A 26,473-nucleotide genomic window follows, 5' to 3' on the forward strand; every position below is an offset into this window, starting at 1 on the left:
CCTGTTAAACTTTAAACACGCAGCATTTTTATGCACCTGTCCTAAGTCAAGAGCCTGTTGTTCAGTGGTTGTTGTTTGTTGGTGTGGTTCTTAAGTGTTTCTTGTTTCTCGTTTTTTATATAGATTAGAACGTTGGTTTTCCTGTTTAAATCGTTTTACACTGGTCATTTTTGGGCCCTTTATAGCTTGCTGTTCGGTGTGAGCCAAAGCTCTGTGTTGAAGGCCATACTTTGACCTGTAATTGTTTACTTTTTACACATTGTGACTTGGATGGATAGTTGTCTCATTGGCACTCATAACCACATCTTCTTATTTATATCTAGAGCATTTAGAGCTTGATATTTGGTACAGAATAGATCTAGAGCATTAAGAGCTTGATATTTGGAACAGACTAGACATAGAACATTAAGAGTTTGATATTTGGAACAGACTAGACATAGAACATTAAGAGTTTGATATTTGGTATAGACTAGACCTAGAGCATTAAGAGGCTGATATTTGGAACAGACTAGACATAGAACATTAAGAGTTTGAAAATTGGTACAGACTAGGCATAGAGCATTTAGAGCTTGGTATTTGGTACAGACTAGACCTATATAACATTTAGAGCTTGATATTTGGTACAGATTAGACCTAGAACATTTAGAGCTTAATATTTGATACAGACTAGACCCAGAGCATTTAGAGCTTGATTTTTGGTACAGACTAGACATAGAACATTTAGAGCTTGATTTTTGATACAGATTAGACCTAGAGCATTTAGAGCTTGATATTTGATACAGACAAGATCTAGAGCATTTAAAGCTTGATATTTTGGTCAATATCCCTAATGAGCCTCAAATTGAGACACACAAAAGAAGTGGGTAAAACAAAAAATCTCTGTGTAGTGATATTGGACATGTTTAAATTCTTAACAAGTGACTGAGCTTAACAATTTGTGCCAATTTGGAGAGCAGAGGACCATAGAATAAAATTGTAAAACTATGGAGTTATTAAATGTTTACAAAGAACTTAATTTTTAAAGAACTTATTGCATGTGAAAAAAGGGATTTTTTACCTCGAAAAGCTGCATCACAAAAGGTTTTTTGGGGTGTGCTAAATTGTGGATAAACAAATCTCACTTAGTACCCCGAATATTTAACCACAAATGAAAAAATGTCTCACTTCAAAACAAGCCATCATACATATCCAAGTTTACAATATGAGCAGAGGAATTGAGGAAAAGGCTTCCATTGCAGCCTACCTGAATAAATGGCACATCTGTACCCATTTAGTACAGACATGACCTATATAGCATTAAGAGCATGGTATTTGGTACAGACTAGACATAGAACACTTAGACCTTGATATTTGGTAAAGATTGGACCTAGAACATTTGGAGCTTGATATTTTGTACATACAAGACCTACAGCACTAAGAGCTTGGTAATTGGCCCAGACTTGACATTTATAGCATTTAGAACTTGATATTTTGTACAAATTTGACCTATAGCACTTAGACATTGATATTTGGAATAGACTAGACCTAGAGTATTTAGAGCATGATATTTGTTACAGACTAGACCTAGAGCATTTAGAGCTTGATATTTGGTACAGACTAGACATAGAACATCTAGAGCTTGACATTTGGTACAGACTAGACCTAGAGCATTAAGAGCTTGATATTTGGTAAAGACTAGACCTAGAGCATTAAGAGCTTGATATTTGGTACAGACTAGACATAGAACATTTGGTACATTTGATACAGAAAGATCTAGAGCATTTAGAGCTTGAAATTTGATACAGACTAGATTTAGAGCTTTTAGAGCTTGATATTTGATACAGACCAGACCTAGAGCATTTACAGCTTAATATTTCGTACAGATTAGACCTAGAACATTTAGAGTTTGATATTTGGTACAGACTAGACAACAGAATATAGAGCTTGATATTTGGTACAGACTAGACCTATATAGCATTTAGAGCTTGATATTTGGTACAGATTAGACCTAGAACATTTAGAACTTGATATTTGGTACAGACTAGACAAGAGAATATAGAGCTTGATATTTGGTACAGACTAGACCTATATAGCACTTAGAGCTTGATATTTGGTACAGATTAGACCTAGAACATTTAGAGCTTAATATTTGGTACAGACTAGACCTAGAGTATCAAGAGTATGAGGTTTGGTACAGACTAGACATAGAACATTTAGAGCTTGATTTTTAGTACAGATTAGACCTATAGCATTTAGAGCTTGATATTTGATACAGACAAGATCTAGAGCATTTAGAGCTTGAAATTTGATACAGACCAGACCTAGAGCATTTACAGCTTAATATTTCGTACAGATTAGGCCTAGAGCATTTAGAGCTTGAAATTTGATACAGACTAGATCTAGAGCTTTTAGAGCTTGATATTTGATACAGACCAGACCTAGAGCATTTACAGCTTAACATTTCGTACAGATTACACCTAGAACATTTAGAGCTTGATATTTGGTACAGACTAGACAAGAGAATATAGAGCTTGATATTTGGTACAGACTAGACCTATATAGCATTTAGAGCTTGATATTTGGTACAGATTAGACCTAGAACATTTAGAACTTGATATTTGGTACAGACTAGACAAGAGAATATAGAGCTTGATATTTGGTACAGACTAGACCTATATAGCACTTAGAGCTTGATATTTGGTATAGATTAGACCTATATAGCATTTAGAGCTTGATATTTGGAACATATTAGACCTAGAACATTTAGAGCATGATATTTGGTACAGACTAGACATAGAACATTTAGAGCTTGATATTTGGCACAGATTAGACATATATAGAATTTAGAGCTTGATATTTGGTACAGATTAGACCTATAGCACTTAGACCTTGATATTTGGTAAAGATTGGACCTAGAACATTTGGAGCTTGATATTTTGTACATACAAGACCTACAGCACTAAGAGCTTGGTAATTGGCCCAGACTTGACATTTATAGCATTTAGAACTTGATATTTTGTACAAATTTGACCTATAGCACTTAGACATTGATATTTGGAATAGACTAGACCTAGAGTATTTAGAGCATGATATTTGTTACAGACTAGACCTAGAGCATTTAGAGCTTGATATTTGGTACAGACTAGACATAGAACATCTAGAGCTTGACATTTGGTAAAGACTAGACCTAGAGCATTAAGAGCTTGATATTTGGTACAGACTAGACATAGAACATTTGGTACATTTGATACAGAAAGATCTAGAGCATTTAGAGCTTGAAATTTGATACAGACTAGATCTAGAGCTTTTAGAGCTTGATATTTGATACAGACCAGACCTAGAGCATTTACAGCTTAATATTTCGTACAGATTAGACCTAGAACATTTAGAGTTTGATATTTGGTACAGACTAGACAACAGAATATAGAGCTTGATATTTGGTACAGACTAGACCTATATAGCATTTAGAGCTTGATATTTGGTACAGATTAGACCTAGAACATTTAGAACTTGATATTTGGTACAGACTAGACAAGAGAATATAGAGCTTGATATTTGGTACAGACTAGACCTATATAGCACTTAGAGCTTGATATTTGGTACAGATTAGACCTAGAACATTTAGAGCTTAATATTTGGTACAGACTAGACCTAGAGTATCAAGAGTATGAGGTTTGGTACAGACTAGACATAGAACATTTAGAGCTTGATTTTTAGTACAGATTAGACCTATAGCATTTAGAGCTTGATATTTGATACAGACAAGATCTAGAGCATTTAGAGCTTGAAATTTGATACAGACCAGACCTAGAGCATTTACAGCTTAATATTTCGTACAGATTAGGCCTAGAGCATTTAGAGCTTGAAATTTGATACAGACTAGATCTAGAGCTTTTAGAGCTTGATATTTGATACAGACCAGACCTAGAGCATTTACAGCTTAACATTTCGTACAGATTACACCTAGAACATTTAGAGCTTGATATTTGGTACAGACTAGACAACAGAATATAGAGCTTGATATTTGGTACAGACTAGACCTATATAGCATTTAGAGCTTGATATTTGGTACAGACTAGACAAGAGAATATAGAGCTTGATATTTGGTACAGACTAGACCTATATAGCACTTAGAGCTTGATATTTGGTATAGATTAGACCTATATAGCATTTAGAGCTTGATATTTGGAACATATTAGACCTAGAACATTTAGAGCTTGATATTTGGTACAGACTAGACCCATATAGCACTTAGAGCTTGATATTTGGTACAGATTAGACCTAGAACATTTAGAGCTTATATTTGGTACAGACTAGACCTAGAGCATCAAGAGTATGATGTTTGGTACAGACTAGACATAGAACATTTAGAGCTTGATTTTTGGTACAGATTAGACCTAGAGCATTTGGAGCTTGATATTTGATACAGACAAGATCTAGAGCATTTAGAGCTTGAAATTTGATACAGACCAGACCTAGAGCATTTACAGCTTAATATTAGTTGAGTGAATTTTCTAAGTACAAACACCATAACTCTGCACAAAATCATCAGACCGGAACAAAATTCGAACTTGATCTGTAACTTGTCATGATAAAACTATATACCAATTATCAAATCAATATCTTCAAGCATGACGGAAAAAAGTGAAAAAAAACTGATACTGTAACTTGTCATGATAAAACTATATACCAATTATCAAATCAATATCTTCAAGCATGACGAAAAAAAGTGTGGAAAACTAATTGTTGAGTGAATTTTTTAAGTCCAAGGACCATAACTCTGCTCAAAATCATCAGACCGGAACAAAATTTGAACTTGTTCTGTAACTTATCATGATAAATCTAAATACCAATTATCAAATCAATATCTTCAAGCATGACAAAAAAGTGCGGAAAACTGATTTGCCGGACTGACGGATGGACAGACAGACAGACAGACAGACAGACAGACAGACAGACAGACAGAGTGCAAACCTAAAGTCCCCTTTGACTTCATCGGTAGGGGACTAACATGCATTTATACTGTCAGGGTAGAACCCTGACTTAAAGTAGATACCTCAAGATCTCTCTTAATGCTCAGTTAGTTTGAATGCAAAATAATGTAACTGAATAAGAGATACATTTTAGGTCACTTTAACAAGGAGGAGGGATTTGGGGATATAAATGATGTACAGTTATATCACATATAAAGAATGTAGATATATATAAATTATATTGTCAATCATTAAAACTTTTAATCAATTTGTAAAAAATAAATAGATTTTTTGAAACATAAGTTACTAAAATTGCATAAAATTGTATAACAGATATAATATTCAAATGTACAATATCAACTGATAAAATAAGGACATGAAAATATTGTGTGAAATACCTATTAGTTATTATCAGATTTATCAGGACATATCATATGTGTCTTGTTCTATATTTGTCATCTCTAACCTGGAGGTCAAGGCTAACAATTCAACAGTTGTAAATGCAATAATACTTATGACCGATTGTCCAATGGACAATAATATATAGAATGCACATCTGAATGCTGACATATATATAACTATAAATTTCCCACCTTCATACAGTTCCCAGAAAAATTCATTCTATATTTATATATGAGCAAAGGATTTTAAATCTGTTTCTTTTAACATGTTTAAAGGGGCATTAGCTGTCAAATTTATGTTCACTGATTTGACTCAAATTCTCACATTTGATTAATAACATACTAAAACGTATATCCAAATTACAATAAACTGCTTCGCCGAGAGCAGCTGGATACGACCGCAGAGGTCCAACCTTGAACAGTTGGGGCAAAAATGGACACAATATTCAGGCTTGATACAGGTCTGAATTTGGATTGTAATTAAATATTTGACACATTATAGGTTTCTGACCCAGAATAAATGTAATCAAAGAACTGGAAATTGATTACATGATTTGAATTAATATTCAATTGAGATTTCTTGCTGTTGTGCAATACACTTTGCTGTTGCGCAATACTTAGTAAATCTGTTTTCAGACTATATACAAAGAATTAGCAAAATAAATTATGAGCCCCAATTTTTCTTTGGAAAATTGACAATTTCTTAAATCTTGAGGGAAAAAAAATTGCCCCCCCCCCCCCCTCCTTTCCATAAAAAATAATATTTGAAGAAAATACTTGAAGAAATTTTCTTTTTGTAAAATGTGGTACAATTTAAGAGACATTCATACACTTATACACAAGTTATTGTCTGAAAACTAGAAAAATGCTTGTTTTAGACCCTTTTTGGCCCCTTATTCCTGAACGTGAACCTTGTAGTACAATTTCAGAGCAATCAAAATACTTATACACAAGTTATTGTCCTGAAACTAGAAAAATGCTTGTTTTGGACCCCTTTTTGGCCTCTTAATTCCTAAACGATCGGGACCATCACCCCCAAAAACAATCCCAACTTTCCTTTTGTGTTATTGAACCTTTTGCTTAAATTTCATAGAGATCCATACACTTAAACTAAAGTTATTGTCCGGAAAGCAAATGTCTTCGGACAACGATGACGACATGATAGCAATATACGACAAAAAGTTTAAAATAAACAATTAACAATGCATAAACTCGATAATATTTCGTATGTATGTTTGTCTAGACTCTAGACGTCATCTAATTAACCATCTAGATGACCTCTAAAGACTGCCGACGGTCATTTAACCTGATATAAACATAAACATAAATAGTTAGTGACCATGTGCAATTGGATTTTTCTAGGTCTGTTTGATTTCATATTGTAGGTTAAAAAGTATGTTTATCATCGTTTTTACCTGTATAAGAATAATTTTTTGTGGATCGAATCAGTCAATCAAATGGTTCATCCTTGTTTCACTTTCAATGTTGACATTCTTTTCCTTTTAATAGCAGAATATATGTGTAACACATCTCCAGTGAAGGGGTTAAATTGAAGGTCACATGAATACAAATTCAATGAGGTCTAATTATTCACTTGCAAGTGAATAATTCAGCAACAATGTTTCTCATCCTATTTTGACAAAACTGAACCAAACTGACTGCTAGGAGCGAATGGTTATTTCACTTTCATTAATGATCGAACAAAAAACAAGAGGCTGTCAGAGTGACAGCAAACCAGATTTTCCTGCAGAGGTCGAACCCTGAACAGTTGAGTAAGTATGGACACTACATTTCAGCTTAAAACAGCTCTGAATTTGGATTGTGATTGAATATTTGACACAGCATAGGTTTGTGACACAAAATGAATGTGGTCAAAGAATTGAAATATTTGAAATTGGACCTTTACCTATTATGGTCCAATATCCAAAATCTAAGTACATATTAGAATCAGCATATCAAAGAAACCCAAGAATTCAATTTTTGATGAAGTTAGACAAAAGTTTAATTTAGGACCCTTTGGACCTCAATGTGGACCAATTTGATAAAGGAGCCCACAATCCAAAATCTCTCAATACATGGTTAGATTCAGCATTTCAAAGAACCCCATAAATTCAATTTTTGTTGAATCAAACAAAGTTTAATTTTGAACCCTGGTTTGGACCAACTTGAAAACTGGGCCCAAAAATCTAATATTTAAATACAGGTTTAGATTCAGCATTTGAAAGAACCCTATATATATTTAATTTATGTTGAAATGAAACACAGGTTAATTTTATCCATAATATTTTCTGTGCAAAGGGAAATAACTCAAACTGGATAAAATTTTTCTAAAATAAGATATGATGCAATTTTTCAAATTATAATCATTATAATAATATAACAACAACAACCAGTGATGACTAAGTTCTCTAAAATTAGATATGATTTAATACCCAAACATTGTTAGAATCAGCATATCAAAGAACCATAGAATTAAATTTTTGATGAAATTAAATAAAAGTTTAATTTAGGACCCTTTGGACCTCAATGTGGTATTATCTTATTAATAATGAAAAGAAATACAGGTTTAGATTAAGCATTTCAAAGAACCCTATATTCATTCAATTTATGTTGAAATCAAACACAGTTTAATTTTAGACCCCGATTAGGACCAACTTGAAAACTGGGCCCAAAATCAGAAATCTAAATATATGTTTATTAATAAACAATATAAGCTTAGTTTTTAAAGGAGTTCACTTCATCAAAAAAATATATAGCATTCAGAAAATTAGTTTTTACAGAATAACAAACAAACTTGCCACAAAATTCTGCAAACAATTTACCAAAGAAAAGAAGAAAAAAATCAAAAATCTTATTTATCATTAATACAATGTCTTTTCAAAATCTAAAAAAACTTATCAGTAACAAGAAATAGTTGTAACAGGATGCTGTTAGGAAGTCTCAAAAACAAAGCTCCAATAATTTGTCATTCCCATGGTCGCCTGACATTGGGCAAAGTCCAGTACAAATTGGTTTGTGATATGCCTAAGTGACGCCTATGGATTGACCCTGTATGCCATTAAAATCTTCTTGAAATGACGAACAGGAATATATATGGTTGTTTAGTGGTGGAGATCGCAACCGTTTAAAAGTTCTCAAAAGGGGGGTGTGATCCCCAAGGGACTCGCCCTTTATTTCATATGATTTGTTTTTTTTGTCCCATACAAGAATATATATGGTTTAGGGGTGGGGATCTTGACCGTTTACAAGATAAAAGCACATTCTCAAATTGAAGGGGATGGGGGTTAGAATATATATGGTGGTTTAGGGAGACTTAATTATCTACAAAATGTCTAATATACAGTAAATTTCAAACTTCATTTATACAGTCCTTCTAGTAAATTTCATACTTTATATATACAGTCGTTTAGTGGTGGAGATCTCAACTGTTTACAAGTTCTCAAAAGGGGGGAGTGATCCCCAGGGGACCTGCCCTTTATTTCATATGATTTGTTTTTTTGTCCCATACAAGAATATATATGGTTTAGGGGTGGGGATCTCGACCGTTTACAAGTTCTTAAACAGGAAGGGGTGAGGGTGACCCCAGGGGACTCGCCTTTTATTTCATTTGATTTGTTTTATTGTCCCATACAAGAATATATATGGTTTCGGGGTGGGGATCTCAACCGTTTACAAGTTTTCAAAAAGAAGGGGGGTGGGGGTTACCTCTGTGGACTTTCCCTTTATTTCATTTGATTTGTTTTATTATCCCATACAAGAATATATATGGTTTTGGGGCGGGGATCTTGACTGTTTACAAGTTATCAAAAAGAAGGGGGGTGGGGGTTACCTCCATGGACTTCCCCTATATTTCAATTGATTTGTTTTATTTTTCCATACAAGAATATATATATGGTTTAGGGATGGGGATCTCGATCGTTTACAAGTTCTTAAACAGGAGGGGGTGGTGGTGAACCCGGGGACTCCCCCAATATTTCATTTGATTTGTTTTATTGTCCCATGCAAGAATATATATGGTTTAGGGGTGGTGATCTTGACCGTTTACCAGATAAAAGCACATTCTCAAATTGAAGTGGGTGGGGGTAAGAATATATATGGTTTAGGGAGACTTAATTATCTACAAAATGTCGAATAATGAACAGTAAATTTCAAACTTCATTTATACAGTCCTTCTAGTAAATTTCAAACTTTATATATACAGTCCTACAGCTCTTATCAGGAAACAGAAAATTTTCAAATAAATCTGTCACTCCAATGATTATCATATGCTAAGATATTTCCCAGATCTAATTAATAATGAAAATCATACTTGCAAATCTGAAGGGTTATTCTTTTGAACAGAACTATGGTTTAACATTACATATATAATAATTAATAATGTAATTAACTTCAAAATGTCTAATAATATTATAGCTTATAATCATCACCACTTAGGAAATAGAAAATTTTCAAATAAATCTGTCACTCCAATTTTAATTTTGAGATAAGACATTTACTATGCTTAGTCATAATATGATAACAAGAGAAAAATATTTAAAAATACCACTTTGGATATTAAAAATGGTGATAACTCAAAAAGGAGAAATACTAAAATCGTGAAAATTGAACTTGACCTTCATTTAGTAACAAGAAACAACATATCTAAATTTGAAAAAAACCATCACAGCGTTTTCATGTTATTGAAGAGACACTGTTTGGCAGCCGCTCGTCTGTCTGTCCACCCGCCCGCCCGCTGTACATCCCCAAATCAATAACCGATATTTCCTTCGAAAAATCATATTCTATTTTTTATTATATCTTATAGCTAATGCCCCTTTTCAGTCATAACTTTTATAAGTCATGAAATGTAAATCTTTACACAATGTGTAAATTAATAATCTGCTTCATTAAATTACCTTGATTCTTTTTTTCTCCCATATCACAGCATTTGTATTAGAGTCTTTAATTTAACATCTGTAATGGAAAATAATAATTTGTACTCATAGAGGAGGGCAGTACTTGAAAATCTTTTTCCATGTTTAGTTTGAAGGCTGCAACTGGACTCTCTTCAACTTTTAGAACAAATATGGTCAGAACTGTTGACCTTTGTCATTACAATACAGTATGTACAAACATAATGGTATAGCTTCCTGTTACTTTAAGGACTTAAATTCAAAAACTGAAATACACTTGTCTCAACTTATCAGCCTTATTGTTTATTTTAATCTCTCCTGATCACTTTAACTATTATGTGTGGAGTTGTATTTCTTGAGGATCCTCTTGTGGTATTTTCTGGAATTTTTATTCATTATCAGGTTTTTTTCTCTAAAAAATGTACACAAGTGGTTTGTTGAAAATACATGTAACTAAAATAAATTTGAGATTATGTAAACAAAAAACTCCTAACAAATCAGAACTTCAATTTGACTGCCACTTATTTTTACTTTACATTAGCAATTAAATTTAAAGTGTTGAAAACTTTTTTTTCGACTATATTGACAAGTTACCATGGTCAAACAGTTGGAAAGCAACATCTTTTACAGAGGACAACTACATGTCACTGTATGACCTTCAATAATGAGCAAAACCCATAGAGTATATAGAGCTGACAGCAATGTATGAGGGTGTGTATGGGGGTTTACAGAATAGAGAATAATGGTCAAAAAGTATAAATAGAGAAAAATGGACCAAAAAAATAAAGAATAGAGAATATTGAGGTGCTAAAATATAAAGAATAGAGAATGATGAGGTGCTAAAATATAAAAAATAAAGAATAATGGGCAAACAGTATAAAGAATAGAGAAAAATGGACTAAAAAATTAAAGAATACAGAAATGAAGAACTTACAAGTAAGAATTATAGTAAATGGTCATTATTGATTTGTCCTTACATTTGTACGAAACACAATATGTCGACTTATGAAAATAACTAAATGAACTGTTAAACATGAAGTCAATTGCTTAACTCACAGGAATTTTGGTCATTGAACCCTCTTTCTTTTCTTTTTTAAAATTTATTTCGGTACTTTTATTGAATTAAAATTTCTAAAAATTTCAAATTGTTTTTAGTTATTTAATGTATTCTTATTCCTATTTATACAATCTTACAATAACAGAAGAATCGTATGAATAGGAGAACACACTAATTAAATGAAATAAGTTAATTGAGATTAGAAGAAATTTTGTTTCTGAAATAATAATTCAAACACTAAGAAAAAAGAAACTAGAGACTCTAAAGAGCCTGTGTTGCTCACCTGCATCTTCAACAATGGCCATTTTCATAACAATCCATGAAGGTTTACAAATTATCAAAAAAGGTGAATCCCAGACTGTCTGTGAATGTTAATTCTAAACTAGAGGCTCTAAAGAGCCTGTGTCGCTCACCTAGGTCTATGTACATAATCAACAAAGGACACTCTCATTGTAGACGAGAATAGAATTCATGACAAAAATCTCTTATATGTTGATCTTGTATTACTGATCGTTTTGTCAGTTTAGTTTCTCTCATCTTCTTTAGTTTTTGCTCAAAACACATAAGAGGGTAAAAAAAATCCTCATTTAAGGGCAATCAGTCCAATAAAGAGTAGCAGTCTACTAACTATATCGGCAAAATTTGACTTGTTTGTAGATCTTGCCTTGCTGATCATTTTTGTTATTTAAAGTTTCTATTTATCTATTATGATTTTTATCATAACAGGAAAAACGAAAAAAAATTGGTAAAAATTGACATAAAAGGGCAATAACTCCAAATCAGGAGTCTTCAGACAATTTCCTCCACATTGTCTTAATTGTAGGGGCGTGTTTTATTGGTCTCTTCTGCACATCTCCAGAATGTCTTCTGGTGAAGAGTCCAAAAAAATGAATCTGGACCTCTTCTGGAGATATTCTACGGAAGATCAATAAAACAAAAATTCAATTTGCCGTCGAATATAGCAGATTTTTGTTATGTTGGATGACATAAATGAAGTTTACGATGATTTTATACAAAATTAAGATCCGTCCGGTAGACATGACTGTAAAAGTGTGCTCTGTTCGTGACATTTTTCTTTGTTCTTTCCTCTAACTCAATTTTGCTAGACAAATCTGGCTTAAACCCCCCATATTTGATTTTTAAGAATAATCTTAAACTGCAAAAAAAATCGTCAATGTTTGTCTCGATTATGATCAAAAAGGACATCTTGTCTATCCAATTTTTTTAAAGTAACCAAACTGGATTATTTTTGTATAAAGCAAAGATATCGGAAAGTTCTCAAAATCATTTTTCTCTGGTGGTCCTTGAAGAAAATCTTCTGATCCTAACTATTATTTCTATTGCAAAATTTCGATGGTCAAAACCTTCGGACCACCACTTTTCAAAAAATGTCATTGTATATGTATCAATATGCAAGTATACAATGTATACCAGACATTTCTCAGACTGTTTTTTTTTCTTTTTTTTTAATAAATCCGTTGGTTGTGTACTGATTGATACTTCAGTCTAGGAGAACAAGATTTATTTCAGTACTAGTTGTTATTAGCTTTGAACAAACTTCCAGTAATTGCAAATACTCTTATTTCGGTGCTTTGTGTCTATTGTCTTAATGTAAGTTTTTTTTTGTGTGTCTCGTACCGATCTTTTGAGTTAATCTAATTGCAATTGATTTGTGCAGGTTGTTCTTATATTGTACTGTTACGCCATTGTCCCAGCTTCGGGAAGGGTTGAGCGCTCACAAACATGTTCTTGTACTGTTATACCACTGTCCCAGGTTAGGGGGCGGGTTGGGCCGGATCCCGCTAACATGTTTAACCCGCCACAATGATTTTGTATGTATGTGCCTGTCCCAAGTCAGGAGCCTGTAATTTAGTAGTTTTCGTTTGTTGCTATGTTACATATTTGTTTTTCGTTCGTTTTTTTGTACATTAATTAGACCGTTAGTTTTCTCGTTTGAATTGTTTTACATTTGTGATTTCGGGGCCTTTTATAGCTGACTATGCGGTATGGGCTTTGCTTATTGTTGAAGGCTGTACGGTGACCTATAGCTGTTAATTGCTATGTCATTTGGTCTCTTGTGGAGGGTTGTCTCATTGGCAATCTTCATTTTTATATCAACCCTGCCATATTCTTTGTGTGCCTGTCCCAAGTCAGGAGCCTATAGTTTAGTGGTTGTCGTTGGTTCATGCCTCGACTCATATTTGATATTTTGTAAATTATTTTGTTATGTATAATTAGGCCGTGAGTTTTTTCGTTTGAATTGTTTCTCACACTTTTCACGTCGGGCCTTTTGTATACGACTTTTAAAACAGTATCGGGTGTTGTCATTGTTGAAGGCCTTAATTACGGTTGCCTATAATTGCTTACATCCACTTCATATTTGAACTCCGGTAGATAGTGCCTCCTTAGCAATCATACATGATACATCTCTTCGTTTTTATATTATATACCTGACTTTTAAACTCGTGTTTTCCTGAACCGAGTCCTGAACATGCATGACATATTTGTCACTGGGCGTTAAAAATTAGCAACAAACAATCAATCGATTTAAACTTGTGTTAAATAAGAAGAAAAAACATTTGATATTTATTCATTTATTGGGGTGGGGGACAGGAGGATTTCATATATGAATATGGTTCCCTGGTAAGAGCTGAAAAATAGGCATAATTAGCGACAGATTAAAAAAGTTAATAATGCCCTCTTCTCTTTCCCATCCTTCATCTATAAATTTAAACTGACCACCACGGAATAGCCCAACTTAGTGTTGAAAGTAGCGTTAAACACCAATCAATCAAAATCCCTTCCCTAGGGCGCTATGAATTGTGGGTAAAATCATCGATGGAAAACCATCTATATCAAATAGTCGTCCCTTAACTGTTGTTGTCCGTGTAGTTAATATATTTATCCAGCTTATCGTCCTACAGGGATGTCCTACTAAGACTGTCATACCATAACAACTTTATAAGAGAGGCCTGATGGGTTATTTTCGTTCTTCGTGATCGGCGCATTTTCGCTATAGTGATCCGTTTTTCTACAGATTTTTTTTTTTTTATATTTTCGTGATCCGTGATCCTGGAAATTTATTTTCTGTGAATCGTGATTGACAAAAAAATCAACTCGTGAATCGTGATGAGACCCCCCCAATCAGGCCCCTCTTATAACACAGCTCACATTCTAATGCACTTCTGCATTCATAAATTTATTAATGTCATTTAGACTAAACGACGCCATATTTGTTATGTGCCTCTGCCGTCTAAACTACCTATCAAAAAAGAAGAGGTGGAAGAGAGCCAGAAGATCTTCCCTATTCAAAAAAATAGAAATGGACCTCTTCTGGTTCACTACCGAAGAACAAAAAAACACGCCCCTGATCTTGTCTTGCTAATCATTTTTGTTCTTTTAGTTTCTATCTTTCTCAGACTGAATCTACTTGTAAACTGTGAAAAAACTATGTCCACTTATCAGTAAAATACAGAAAATTTTGACCTGGATACTGTATTTTGATCATAAACAAGCTTCTGTCCAAATTTCCCAAAATTCCATGAAGGTTTGACAAAGTTATTGATGTCTAAAAGTTGACGCAACCGATGCCGATGATGGAATCTAGGATTGCTATGTCTTGCTTTCGAGACATAAATGTTGCAGGCTCGACAAAAATGGTAAAATTTTTCATTTAAGGGCAATAACGCTGAACATTCTGAACATTTTTGCCCGTCAGATTTTCTCTATTTATAGCGGTTTTCTCAATAATACGCAAAACTTGCATTTTACTCCTACGTTCTATTTTTAGCCATGTCGGCAATCTTGTTTGACAGGCGGGGTCATCAGACACATTTTTTTTAACTAGATACCCTAAAAATGTGGCCAAGTTTATTTGAATTTGGCCAAGAAGCTTTAGAGGAGAAAATTATTGTAAAAGTTAACGTACAAGGATGACAATGACGAACACAGACGACGGATGCCAATTGATGAGAAAAGCTCACTTGGCCTTTTGGTCAGGTGAGCTAAAAAAAGTCCATACCCAAATCGTCTATGGTTTCACTTGCGGATAAAAAAGTCGACAAGATAAAACACTCTAAATTGATTCTAGTGAAGGCAAGATAACTGATACATCAAGATTCAGACAATTTGTAAAGATAAAGGAATTCATTTAGTAACTTGTGCTGGTTTGGCTTTAGAGAATGAGCTGTGTGCTCCTGTGAAGGAAGTTAGAATTTATTTGAAAAATATATATATATATGGTCTAAATACCCTTTGATAACCAAACAAGTATAATACACATATGGTCATGACCAATGCATACATGTATGGTCCAAATACTCATATGGTCCAGAAAGTATATATCTAAAACTGAGTAATTGATATACCTTCCAGAGGTTAACAATCCAGGAAAGTATTATGAACTTCTTATTTGATTTCTACAAATATATGCAGACATTTTCAAAAAAGAAATGATTTTTTTTTCCCTGTATAACACAGAAATTTAAACCAGAGGCACCAGGTAGTCTATCTATATAAAGCAGATGGATATTCTTCTCATATTTTTTTTAACCACCTTGGTGGTCTTGTGTTCGCCTCGAGTGCTGGAGGTCAAACCCCGGCCAGGTCAAACCAAATGGTATTTGCTGCTTCTCTGAACTAAAAGCAGTTGGTTGGCTCGGAATAAGAATAATGTGTCCGGGAAAGGTGGCATGTTTTCCTGCGTACTGTTACCTTATGAACTAGCATGTTAAAAATCCGGCTCAGCATGTCAGTCTAGTACAAAGCAGGGAATATATTCATATTACATTAACATGTTCTCGTCCTGAATATGCATATCAATTTTCCACTAGACATTAAGCAGCCATACATCATCATCATCATCATCTCATATTTTAAAAGGTAACACTGCATTGAGACCTGAAAAGGCCTTGAAAATTCCAAAAGATATTTTCAAATACCCCATTCAGAAACAAATTGAGTAAGGGTTTTCTATACCAAGCATTACCTGCTTCATCCTTGTGAATCCATCAAATGAAGCACTTGAATAACAAAGGTTTTGAATGACAGAATATGTCGTTTGCAACCATCTGCATGAACTCCAAAATTGAAACAAAAAATCTTTTTGGAACCCCATACAGAAAAAAATAAATGGACAAGATATTCCAATTCATATGATCCAAATAAATGCATTTATAAAACTTTTTTTTTTAAAAAGCCTCATGAAAGTCAAATATTATGTTATTGTTAATTTATTGAAATTCTGACATTGATATGGGTCCAATTTTCTGTGAATAAAGAGTCTGTATAAGGTTTGTCTCCATTTCTGTATAATTTTTAAGGCCATTTCTCTCTATTCTTTATGTTTATGGTCCATTTAAGCTTATGCAAACTTTTTGAAAATCTACAACAGGACATTTTCTGAAGAATCCAAGTGGAATATATAAAATGCATCCAAATCAGATGTATCGATATCAGCTCAACATTTAATTCATGAAGTTTAAATTTACTTTGAATATGATGTCTTCATAAGTACAATTCTTTTTTAAAGTAGTTCAATGCATAAAACAATGACCATGTTCCTGTTTTCACACTTGAGGCCCTGTTGATAGCTATTATTTTGAATTGAACAAAGTCATACTTTTAAAGTTTTACACTTACTGTGGTTGCCTTTATTTTTCGTGGATTGAAGAAAAAATGTATTTTCATGGGTACATGATTTCGTAGTTTTTCAAGCCTATAGAAAATTTGTGGTTTACAAAATTTAAGAAAAATTGGTATCTCACTTAAAATAATGAACCCCCAGTATGTTATAAATAAGGTATTAGACTGACACATTCCTTATATTTCTCATGCTCTCATACAAATGATTAAAATCTCATGCCTTTTCAATTGACTTTACTTTGATCAACAAGATTCAATTTACTATCAAAGCATGCTAGATTTTTGATATTTTATAGACATATAAGTTCTCTGTATGGTTTTACAAATCCAGTGTTCATTGAATGTCACTGAAAATATAAAAATTATGAAATCCAAATCCGAGGTACCTGGCTCTGCCTTTGTGTCTATTGATGTCTAAAACTTAAGATTTAATTTTATGTAATGATAACTGTTTATATCATTTCAAAGCAATATTAAATGCAATTACATTATAAAAATGATTTTTTATCATAAAAAAGACAATAACAAAATTACTTTCAGAAATTACTTATAACCATTCTGAAAATAGTTACTGAAGACAAACTGTCATTTTATGATCCAAAATAATAATATCTAATTAAGATGTATATATAACATTGTCAAACAATGAACCAGTAAGATTCACTTAATGTGAATGTGCAAAATATACTTGATTGTCAAAAAGCTCCATTAATGTCCGATATTTTGAAACAGTTTCATCTTAGATCAATGCAATCTTTCATCAGTAAAGATAGAAACCAGAAATTGTAACTATATCTTTGTATGTTAATGCTTCCTGTTGGAAATTTTATATCACTTAATTATAGTTTTATACAAATGTCAACAAGTTCTCTTAGAATCTCTGAAATATTAAATTTTAGAGTCATAAGGGATAACCAGGAGCATATGATTATATGTATAATATATCAAAAATAAGATGCTTCGCTGAGCACAGCTGGATACGACCGCAGAGGTCCAACCCTGAACAGTTGGGGCCAAAATGGACACAATATTCGCGCTTGATACAGGTCTGAATTTGGATTGTAATTAAATATTTGACACATAATAGGTTTCTGACACCGAATAACTGTAGAGTGTAGTCAAAGAACTTAGAATTGGTTATATGATTTGAATTTATATTCAATTTTTTGCTTTTGAGCAATACACTATGCTGTTGCGAAATTACCCCCCCCCCCCCCCCCCCCCCCCAAAAAAAAAAAAAAATTACCCCCCCTTTTTTTTGCTTTTGTGAAATACACCATGCTGTAGCGTATTGACCCCCCCCCCCAAAAAAAAAAACAAAACAAAAAAAAAAACAAAAAAATTTACCCCCCGCCCCCTTTTTTGGCAAAACGAAATAATACTTGAAGAAATTTTCTTTTTAATTTCTGAAATCTGAAATGAAAAAAAAAAAAATTGCCCCCACAATTTCTTTTTTATACCCCCCTCCCCCATAATTTTTTTTTTCACCTCCCCCCCCCCTTTTTCCAAAAAAAAAAATTCTTTCCCTCAAGATATAGTCATAATCCCAATTCAAATTTCAAATGGAGTTTAAAACCATAATTACCAATTTAAATACATCATAAAAGTCTTAAAATAGAAAAATAAAATCCACCCCCCAAATTTTTTGAACCCCCTTATGAGTCATTCAATCCCAGCCTTCCCTTTGTGGTATGGTACCTTGCAGTACAATTTCAGAGAAATCCATACACTTGAACACAAGTTATTGTCTGGAAACTAGAAAAATGCTTGTTTTTTGGCCTCTTTTTGGCCCCAAATTCCTAAACGTTTAGGGCAATTACCCCCAAACTTAAACCCAGCTTTCCCTTTGTGATATGGAACCTTGTAGTACAACTTCATAAAGATCCATACACTTACACACAAGTTATTTTTGGCCCCTTTTTGGCCCCTTATTCCTAAAAAAAGGAAACCCCCCCCCCCCCCAATTTTTTGAACCCCCTTATGATTCATCACCCCAAAACTAAATCCCAGCCTTCCCTTTGTGGTATGGTACCTTGCAGTACAATTTCAGAGAGATCCATGCACTTGAACACAAGTTATCGTCTGGAAACTAGAAAAATGCTTGTTTTTTTGGCCCTTTTTTGGCCCCAAATTCCTAAACGTTTACGGCAAATACCCCCAAACTCAAACCCAGCTTTCCCTTTGTGATATGGAACCTTGTAGTACAATTTCAAAAACACTTACACACAAGTTATTGTCATAAAACTAGAAAAATGCTTGGTTTTTGCCCCTTTTTTTGGCCCCTAATTCCTAAAATTTTGAGGCAATTACCCCCAAAATTAATCCCAGCCTTCCCTTTGTGGTATGGTACCTTGCAGTACAATTTCAGAGAGATCCATACACTTGAACACAAGTTATTGTCATGAAACTAGAAAAATGCTTTTTTTGGACCCTAATTCCTAAAATTTTGAGGCAATTACCCCCAAAACCAATCCCAGCATTCCCTTTGTGATATGGAACCTTGAGGTACAATGTCAGAGAGATCCATACACTAACACACAAGTTATTGTCTGGAAGTTACAAAAATGCTTATTTTTGGCCCCTTTTTGGTCCCTAATTCCTTGACTGTTGGTACCATAACCCCCAAAATCAATCCCAACCTTCCTTTTGTGGTATTGAACCTTATGGTAAAATTTCATAGAGATCCATTCACTTAAACTAAAGTTATTGTGCGAAAACCAATGAGTCTTCAGACTACGAAGTCGACGACGATGTCATACTAATATACGACCGCAAAAAATTTTTGCGGTCATATAATTACTATCATTTTTACTGAGTTAATGTTTGTTATAAATAAGCAGTTCTCTTATTCTTAGCCGATTTATCCTTTTCTTGACAAGTTCATTATTTTTTTTAATCAACATTGGTAACTTTGATCTCACAGTCACTTCTTCATTGGTCAAAATTCAAAATTCAATTATGACATCACATCAAGAAAATAGGCGACCATGCCTGATGACGTAACATAGAATGAACACATCTTTTTGCAGATCATTGAAAAAAAATCACTTTCTTTAGTTTGTCTACATATTGCCTAAAAATTATTAGAGAAACAGATTATACCACTGAATCGCAGTACTCAACAGTCAAATTTTAAATATTCAAACTGCTCTGCAAGCTTTGTGTTTTAAATTCGAAAATGTAACTGCTTTGATCGGAGAAATAACACTCAATGCAGTGTTAGTATCTATATATTTTGTCATTGCTTAGCTTTTATTTTATAGTTATTTGTAACCTGTAAAGGAAAATAATTTAATTTTGGATGTAACAAGTCTTCTGATTGGCTGAATGTTTTTCAGCTCATAGACATAATTTTGTCATGTGATAGTGACGTCATCGACGTTTTTTCATGATTTACTCCATAAAAATGGAATTTTGAATTAAACCATAAGGGATATAATTACGAGGGTTATTCAGTGTGCACCACATTTTTGACAATTCCTTCATAGACATAAAAAATATTACAGTCATTCCTTAAATATATTGTACAAACTTTGACAATACACTGCTTTTGAGACTCTTTTACTGAATAACTGATATTGTGTGTCACTATGAATCTATAGTGAGGACTATCATTGATTAATAAATCTTAATCTTTATTAAAAAGACAAAAAAAAAAATAAATGTGGATAGTGTCCACATGTGGACACAGATGATGCCCCCGCTTGCATAGCATATAGTCATAAAGGGACATAACTGAAGAACGATAAAAGTGACGCTACCCAGATTTGAACTTGATCTGAGTTTTGTGGTAATAAGCATTGTGTGTAAGTTGCATAACATTTGGTTGAGGCTAACTTAAGAAGAGAACAGAAACTAAAAATTCAGCAATTTTTCTATTTGTAAACACGCATAACTCTAGAACGGTTGTGTATAAGTTTTATAACTTAATCTGTATTATGTAGTAATAAGCATTGTGTATAAGTTTCATAACATTTGGTTGAGGCAAACTAAAGTTAGAAAACGGAAACAAAAAATTTGTACTTGATCTTAAGTTTTGTGGTAATGAATATTGTGTATAGGTTTCATAATGTTTGGTTGGGGCAAACTTAAGTTACAGAATGGAAACTAAAAATTTTGCAATCTTTCGATTTATAAAGGGGCATAACTCAATAATGGTTAAAGTGACACTACCCAAATTCAACTTGATCTGTGTTTTATCAGTGGTAATCAAAATTAAACATTGCATTGTATAAAGCATTGATTGTAATTGATTCAACTATAATCATGGACAAAGGAAGATAACTCCAATTTTAAAAAATTACTTGATATTTAGAAGAAAATGAAAATTTTGCAATTTTTCCATTTATAAAGGGGCATAACTCAAGAACGGTTAAAGTGACGCCCCCAAAATTGAAAACTTGATCTGTGTTTTGTGGTAATAAGCATTGTGTACTAAGTTTCATAACATTTGGTTGAGGCAAACTTAAGCTAGAGAGTGGAAACTAAAAATTTTGCAATTTTTCCATTTATAAAGGAGCATAACTCTAGAACGGTTAAAGTGATGCCACCAAAATTTGAACTTGATCTGTGTTTTTGTGGTAATAAACATTGTGTATAAGTTTCATAACATTTGGTTGAGGCAAACTTAAGATAGAGAACGGAAACTAAAACTTTTGCAATTTTTCTATTTATAAAGGGGCATAACTATAGAACGGTTAAAGTGACGCCACCAAAATTTGAAATTGATCTGTGTTTTGTGGTAATAAGCATTGTGTATAAGTTTCATAACATTTGGTTGAAGCAAACTCAAATTAGAGAAGGGAAACCAATTTTGGGACGTACGTATGTACGGACGGACAAGGGTAAAACTTAATGCCCCCACCGCTACGGCAGGGGCATAAATACAGCTTTTCTGTTATTAGACCCATCCTCTTGTCAATTCCTCACTCATATTAAATTAACAATCAATGTCTCATTTTTTTCATCTGAAGTAGCCTATCATTCTGCCTCTTCCAAGCAAGAACCAGTAAATTTGACAATCTTGAAAGTTTGGAGAGCCTTAGAACTTGATTCTGCAGTTGATCAAGTTGGTCAGATTCTAACCTTAAATTTAAATACCAGAATTTTATGATTATTTTTGTAACACTTACTTCCAACATAAAATGTCTGAACTTCCTGAGTATTAGAAATTGTTTACATATTACAGTATTTATATTTTTTTTATTTAACATACATTAATAAAATGTTAACAAACATTAAAGTACATGTATTTACTAACAGATATGCATACTGGAGAGAAATTAATTCAAACTGACTTCTTATATTTCAATTACATTCCAATATCATAGGGCCAAAAATAAAATCAAATTGTTTGATGTTGCCTACCTACCCACCTAAAAAGCAGCCTACCTAAAAAAAATTTAGGACACAAATCGTTTCAAAATTCATTTTTTAAGTTTTTTTCGTTTTCTTACGTCATTTTCTTGTCTAAAACATGTAGTTTATGTTGTTGGCAAAAAAAAAACAAGAATCCGGGTCCTTTTGCCCTGATTCATGTTTGCCCTAATACCTGTTCGCCCTGAGTTCGTTCACCCCGATACCCATTCGCCCTGTTTTTTATTTTATTTTGTTGTCTTGTTGTTTAATGTAAATTATTTGAATAAAGTATGTTAAAGTTTGTTGAAAATTTTGCCAAATATTTATGTTGTAATGCTGCTACCAAATAATTATTTTTCTTTGATTTGTACTGAAGTGTACAGGAATACAAAATATCTAATACATCAAAACAACTGAAAATCAAGTTATCTGTAAGTATTTTATTTTCATACATTATAACAATTTCAAAACAACCATTATCAGTAATAACAAGATCCACCTCGAACTTTGTCTTTCGCATCACAAACCAGTTATGTCCTATCGCTATAAAGAGCACTGAATTGAAATATTCTATATATAAAAAAAATTCTAAAACAGACACAATCACACAGCCATTCACTCTACTTTTCTGGTCCATGATTTACTAAATAATACAAATTTGAGATCAAACAAGCAATGGCTGGGAAAAAAAAATTCCCTTTCATGTCTTACAATTCGAACATCATTGTTTTAACTCATTCCATGCTGACAAATTTATTTAAAAACAAGAGGCAGTCAGTCAGTGACAGCAAACAGGATTTTCCTGCATGAAAATGATATTTGCAAATCTGGACCCCAATACGGGATCAAGTAAAAAAAATATATACAGCATTCAGAAAATTAGTTTATACAGAATAACAAACAAACCTACCACAAAATTCTTCGAACAATTTACCAAAGAAAAGAAGAAAAATTTTTTCCAAAATATCATTTATCATTTATACAATGTCTTTTAAAAATCTATAAAACTTATCTGTAATTATTTTCAAAATGTCTAATAATGAACAGTAATTTTCAAACTATATTTATACTGCCCTACAGAGCTTATCATCAACAACACTTAGGAAACACAAAATTTTCAAATAAATCTGTCACTCCAATTATAATTGTGTGATTGATAATTACCACATGCTTTAATTTGTTATCTCAAAAACACTTAGTGTAATAAAACTTTATATATATAATTATTTATAATTCCCAATATTTTTTTCTTTCATTTGTCACAAACTAATATCTGCAACTTATCTATCAATGCCAACAACTTTATCTACACAATGTAATGTAATGAAATATATCCTTTAATAAAAATAGATTATTATCTAATGAAAATGATATTTGCAAATCTGGACCCCCAAACAGGATCAAGTAAAAATTAAACATTAACACTAATAGCCGGAATGCTATGTTGGGTTAGGAACTGATTAATTAACAACGTAACAATAATACTTGTGTCTACGCTTAAGTTGCGTTATTGTTACCTTAAATTAATTGAACTTTTAACTGACTTTAATTATGCTTACTATTATTATCATTATTATCATTTAGCAGTGGCTATTTTGCTGGCATCCGTCAAAAAAGTGATTTATGTAGAGTTTTGCTAAATTGCCAGTCTTATTTCAGATTTTTTTTCTTCAGAAAATATGAAATACATTTTTTATTGAAATTATTTGTGCACAAATGATATTTGTGACCAGATGTCCATAACCTTTTCAGTCCTGGCTTTGCCTTCAGGGTGTTGTTTATTCACTTTTGGTAAATGTCACTCATGAAATTAAATGTAAATGTAGCAGGAAAAATGTTAATTTCTGTTGAACATTGACGTTCGAAAATGAAAGACGACACTTCATTGTACAAAAATTACAATGAAAAATTTGTAAAGGTTCCGCGGAACCCAGTGTCTCGCCTACTTTTTCTGTCAATCGCAGGCTCAACAAAAATGAGGAAGTAAATCAATAAAAATATTCCTCTTGATACTATCTTTTGATTGTAAGAAGCTTCTGTCCAAGTTTGGTAAAAATCCAGGATAGTTTATGAATCTAATAAATGTTTAAAAACTTTAACTGCAGACTGAATGTAATGATTACTGGAAGAAAACAAAATTCCCTTCTAGATACTACCATTTGATCATAAACAAGCTTCTATCCAAGTTTGGTACAAATCCAAAATAGTATAAGAAAGTAATTAAAATTTTAAAAACTTTAACCACAGAGTGAATGTGTTGTTTCCTGGCAGAAAATCTAAGTCCATTTAAAAGTAAAAAATGGAAAAAATGGATTTTTTTTTACAAAATTTCCTTCTAGATACTAGCTTTTGATCATAAACAAGCTTCTGTCCAAGTTTGGTACAAATCCAAAATAGTATAAGAAAGTTATTAAAATTTTAAAAACTTTAACCACAGAGTGAATGTGTTGTTTCCTGGCAGAAAATCTTAGTCCATTTAAAAGTAAAATAAGGAAAAAATGGATTTATTTTTTTACAAAATTTACTTCTGGATACTATCTTATGATCATAAACAAGCTTCTGTCCAAGTTTGGTACAAACCCAGGATAGTTTAAGAAAGTTATTAAAATTTTAAAAACTTTAACCACAGAGTGAATGTAATATTTCCCGGCAGAAAAACTAAGTCCATTTATAAGTAAAAAACGGAAAAAATAGAATTTTATTTTTACAAAATATACTTCTGGATACTATCTTATGATCATAAACAAGCTTCTGTCCAAGTTTGGTAGAAATCAAGGATAGTTTAAGAAAGTTATTAAAATTTCAAAAACTTTAACCACAGAGTGAATATTTGTGGACGCCGACAACGACGACGGAATGTAGGATCGCTATGTCTTGCTTTTTCGACTAAAGTCGAAGGCTCGACAAAAAGTGCGGGAGACCAAATTAAGGGAATAACACAAACTGTAATAGGATTACCCAAAAAACTGGGCACGAAATGTAAATTCCTTTTGATCAAAAAGTGTCTAAAGAGACTGTCTTGCTTATCTTTCAATGGTTTGTGGGAAGAGAAATTGCAGTCATTGATGCATGGCAATCTATTGAGAGCATTTATCCTATCAAAGTTGAATGTAATGTATATATATCTGTAATTTTTGCAAAAGTGATGCAGACTCAAAAGAAACAAGTGTTATGTGCAGTTCATGTCTGATGTGGCAGCGTATTTCAGAAGTTGTGCAAACTATAACATGAAATAAAGCAAGTTGAAGGCATTTGTTTCGCAACACTTAATTGTAAATCATTTTGAGGTTGTTGAATTTTGCTTTTAATTTCAAAACTTAAATTATGGGATATTTTTATAATTCTTAAATAGAATATCAATTTTATATATTTTATATTGATATATTTTTATCAATAGTATGCATGCTTGCTTATGTATTATATTTAAAAAAAAAAAAATTGTTATTTTTTTAGAGACTTCTGATTAAAGTGTATGTAAAGTAACTTTTAATTTCAGATACAATTAGAATATCAATTTTAATATGAAAGGGTATGTTTCTATATTTCTTTCTATTCTTAATTAATATACTGAAAATCTGAATTAAGACCAACAAAATAGCAACTCTATATTAATCACTATTTTGCTAAGAGCCGGCAAAAATAGCCACTGCCGCCTCCTCCTCCTCCTCATCATTAATATGATTATGATTATTATTATTATTATTATTATCAATCAACAAATAGTGTTTAAATAGTTTTTAAGCACTAATTGTTTAAATGTTCTTAAAATAATATTAGTTTAGTAGTGCCAAAGGCAAAGAATATAGTTCAATGGTTTCATGTTTAGATGAATTAAAAAATATTTTTCACCTGCAGCATGGCAGGCTTTAAAAGCTGGTATAAATTAAATAAAATGCTCCGCTGGGCGCAGCTTGATACGACCGCAGAGGTCGAAACCCTGAACAGTTGGGGCAAGTATGGACACAACATTCAAGCTTGATACAGCACTGAATTTGGATTGTGATTAAATATTTGACGCAGCATAGGTTTCTGACGTGGTCTGAGAACTTAAAAATTTTTAATTTACCTATTCAAACCATATCATTATTTTTTGCTTTTATATATAAATCAGAAATAACCAATTTAAAATGGAAAATTTTAAAGATAAAAAATCCCCCCCCCCCAAATTTT

At 32.5% G+C, this 26,473-nt stretch overlaps 2 protein-coding genes across 8 annotated transcripts in view; both read right to left on the bottom strand.

Moving 5' to 3' along the window:
- Positions 1–26,473, bottom strand: part of LOC127700513 (uncharacterized) — a 235,518-nt gene that overhangs the window by 100,700 nt on the left and 108,345 nt on the right. The window lies entirely within an intron of this gene.
- Positions 1–26,473, bottom strand: part of LOC127700515 (uncharacterized) — a 115,680-nt gene that overhangs the window by 19,631 nt on the left and 69,576 nt on the right. Inside the window, exon 2 of one of the 2 annotated variants that reach the window (XM_052204038.1) lies at positions 10,249–10,306. The exons of the other annotated variant lie outside the window; for it this stretch is intronic. Within the exon in view, the coding sequence (XP_052059998.1) occupies positions 10,249–10,270 (22 nt within the window). The 5' untranslated portion in view covers positions 10,271–10,306. The remainder of the gene's footprint in view (positions 1–10,248; positions 10,307–26,473) is intronic. 2 annotated transcript variants of the gene reach the window in all.

This window comes from Mytilus californianus, unplaced genomic scaffold, assembly GCF_021869535.1.
Source record: "Mytilus californianus isolate M0D057914Y unplaced genomic scaffold, xbMytCali1.0.p SCAF_5, whole genome shotgun sequence".
Taxonomy (NCBI): Eukaryota; Metazoa; Mollusca; class Bivalvia; order Mytilida; family Mytilidae; genus Mytilus; species Mytilus californianus.